Raw genomic sequence first — 2,650 nt, forward strand, 5'->3', positions numbered from 1 at the left:
AAGGTTTTCAGTGGTAAGCGAACCATGTATTTCCCGTTGGGCTGTCGAACATGGGTTTGACGAAAGTGTTCTTCACACCATCGTTCTTCTGTGGTGAGTTGGCGTTCAGACGGCACGCTATCTAGTTCGAAGAACCTTTGCACCAGATGATCAAGCGTCGTGGTGTTACAACGGACAGTGATGGAGTGTGTCATGGATTTCCTCACCGGTCCAAAAACAATCCAACCAAGAAGAGTGTTTTGTGCGATTGGTTCCTCATGAGTTCCTCGTCGAATTTCTGGGAGCATCAATTGTGGAATAAGATCAACGCCCACAAGCACGTCAATACGACCGGAGCGGGCAAAATTGGGATCGGCGAGTTGCAATCCTTTAAGGTGTTGGAATGAGCGAGGGTCGACATCCGATTTTGGAAGGTGCCCTGTAAGTGTACGGAGAATAAATGCAGTGGATACAAACGATGTGAACTGGGAACCTGAAATCGAGCTTAGGTCAAAATTGGTACTATGTCGACAACGATTGTGAGAGGAGTCGCCGATCCCTGTTATTTCCGCAGATATAGGGGTGCGTGAGAGACCCAGCGTCTGTACTAAGTTTTCGGTGATAAGTGTTCCTTCCGAGCCATGGTCAATCAACGCTCTGGCTAAAACAGATTGTCCCGTTTGGTCGTTGACAATTCGGATTAGGGCCGTGGCGAGAATCGTGGTGGATGGATTTTGATAGGTGGCAACTGCGCTGAGGAGTTGCGTCTCGTTCGAAGCAGTTAAGCCGGGGGCTAGGCTGTGCTGTTGAGACAAAACAGATGAGCGGGATGCTACGCTCTGTTGGGTGCCCTGCGCGCTATGGACACCGTTCGTTGGCTGTCGCGATAGGGCAGAGTTGGTAGGCTGGGTTGCTACGTTCGGAAAATGCAGTAGCGTATGGTGGCGTTGGCCGCACTGTAAGCAATTGCGAGTGCTGCTGCAGTGACTTAGAGCGTGGCCTGTGCTGAGACAATTGAGGCATGCTTTTATGCGATCGACGATCGTCTTACGAGCAAAGCAATCCTTCGCAAGAAAACTGGGGCATCTCCGGAGAACATGGTTTCTTTGGCAGAGAGTGCACGGGGGTGCTCCCATTTCCGTAGTCACATGAAAACTGTGGCGGTTAGTGGAATTGAAGTTGGATCGGTTAGGCGCACGTGGATGGGAATATTGTCCTGGTGCTGAACGAGTTCCAAGTGGTAGATTTCGATTTTCGATTAGGTCGATGCTAACTAAGCGCTCCAGCAGGAAAGTCTCCAACATCGAAAAGGTTGGAATCTCGGTGGAGCTCCCCAATGAGTGCTCCCACGCTTGCGTAGTGCTGCTTGGTAGTTTGGTTAACAGATGATGCACTAGCCAGTGATCGCAGGAATCAATGTTTATTTTTAAACGTCGAAGATCACTAATGCAAACATTAGCCAGGGTTAGCACGCGCCTGATACCTTCTGAAGCTTCCTTGGGAACCGACTCAAGCCCATACAGTGCCGCCATGGTGTGCATAAAGTGGAGACGTGGATTGTTGTAGCGCTTGACGAGGAGATCCCAGGCTACCGTATACCCAGAATCCGTTAATGCCATGTGACTGACATCCTGGTCCCGTCCTTCGGGCAAGGCCTGCTTGAGAAAGTGAAAATTCTGGATGTTAGAGAGAGTGTTGTTGTCATGGATGAGTTGTAGGAAACCATCGTAAAACGAGGGCCAATCCGTAAAGCTTCCCGAAAAGCGTGGAACTGGAAGCTTCGGAAGCGGAATGTTGGATGATAAAATTGGAGTGACGGACTCGATTGGTGGGGAACCTTGGGCTATCACTGAGAACTTGTTGTCGTATTCTTCCGAGATGTTGCAGAAGATGTGCTGGTGCTCTTCAACAAACCGCTCGTATAGGTTGTCTGAGAAATATACATGTTGACTGGGACACAGCTGATCGACCAATTGTTGGTGATTCGCATCAAACAGGGTGGATAAATCCTTTAACGTGCTAAGTCGCTGAAGAAAATAATGTTTGGATTTTCGGGATTGACTATCCTTCTTGAAGTTACGCTCGAGTTGCGTCAATCTGTTCCATAAATCCTTCTGTCTCGCGTGCAAACCAGCAAACTGGTCGGATGGGGAAGGATTGGCTTGTGTGCCTGTCTTTTCATCGTCGATACCCATAGTTTTATTGAATTTACAACAGCACGCTTGAAATCACAGCCCTCACATACAAACACTCACCGGCTTCCAGTCAGTCTGTGTAGCAGTTTCCAGTTTCAATTCGTCGTTCCTTTGGTCCGTTATTCGTCTCGCAGCAATCTCTCCTTCCTTTGTCCGTTATTCGTCTCGCAGCGTGGTTCCACGTGGCATAGGTTAATAGCCGTTTGTTTTAGATTAATTTGAGCCCAATTGTTAGTTCCAAATCAATTCAAATTCCATTCATTGGCACATTTAACAACAGGTTCCCCTCATGGGCCACCAAAAATGGTGTGACTGCGCCGATAGACGGGATTCAATGATTAGCAGAAGTCTGCTATGGGGACTTTGCTGTTGCCGTTTTATAAAAACACAGGGTTGGATATGTTTCTGAATTTAATTTGAATTGATTTTAGATATAACAAAATGTGTAATGTGTAATGGGTAAATGTAACAAAAAA

General features: G+C 47.6%; 1 protein-coding gene across 1 annotated transcript; it reads right to left on the reverse strand.

Moving 5' to 3' along the window:
- Positions 1 to 1,123: 1,123 nt before the first annotated feature.
- LOC138927458 (uncharacterized) lies at positions 1,124 to 2,006 on the reverse strand (the record flags this gene model as incomplete). The annotated part of the gene is made up of 2 exons (XM_070282742.1): positions 1,124 to 1,201; positions 1,434 to 2,006. Coding segments are annotated over 2 exons (651 nt in total), but the record flags the coding sequence as incomplete, so codon positions are not given.
- Positions 2,007 to 2,650: the final 644 nt, after the last annotated feature.

Source organism: Drosophila bipectinata, unplaced genomic scaffold, assembly GCF_030179905.1.
Source record: "Drosophila bipectinata strain 14024-0381.07 unplaced genomic scaffold, DbipHiC1v2 scaffold_265, whole genome shotgun sequence".
Classification (NCBI taxonomy): domain Eukaryota; kingdom Metazoa; phylum Arthropoda; class Insecta; order Diptera; family Drosophilidae; genus Drosophila; species Drosophila bipectinata.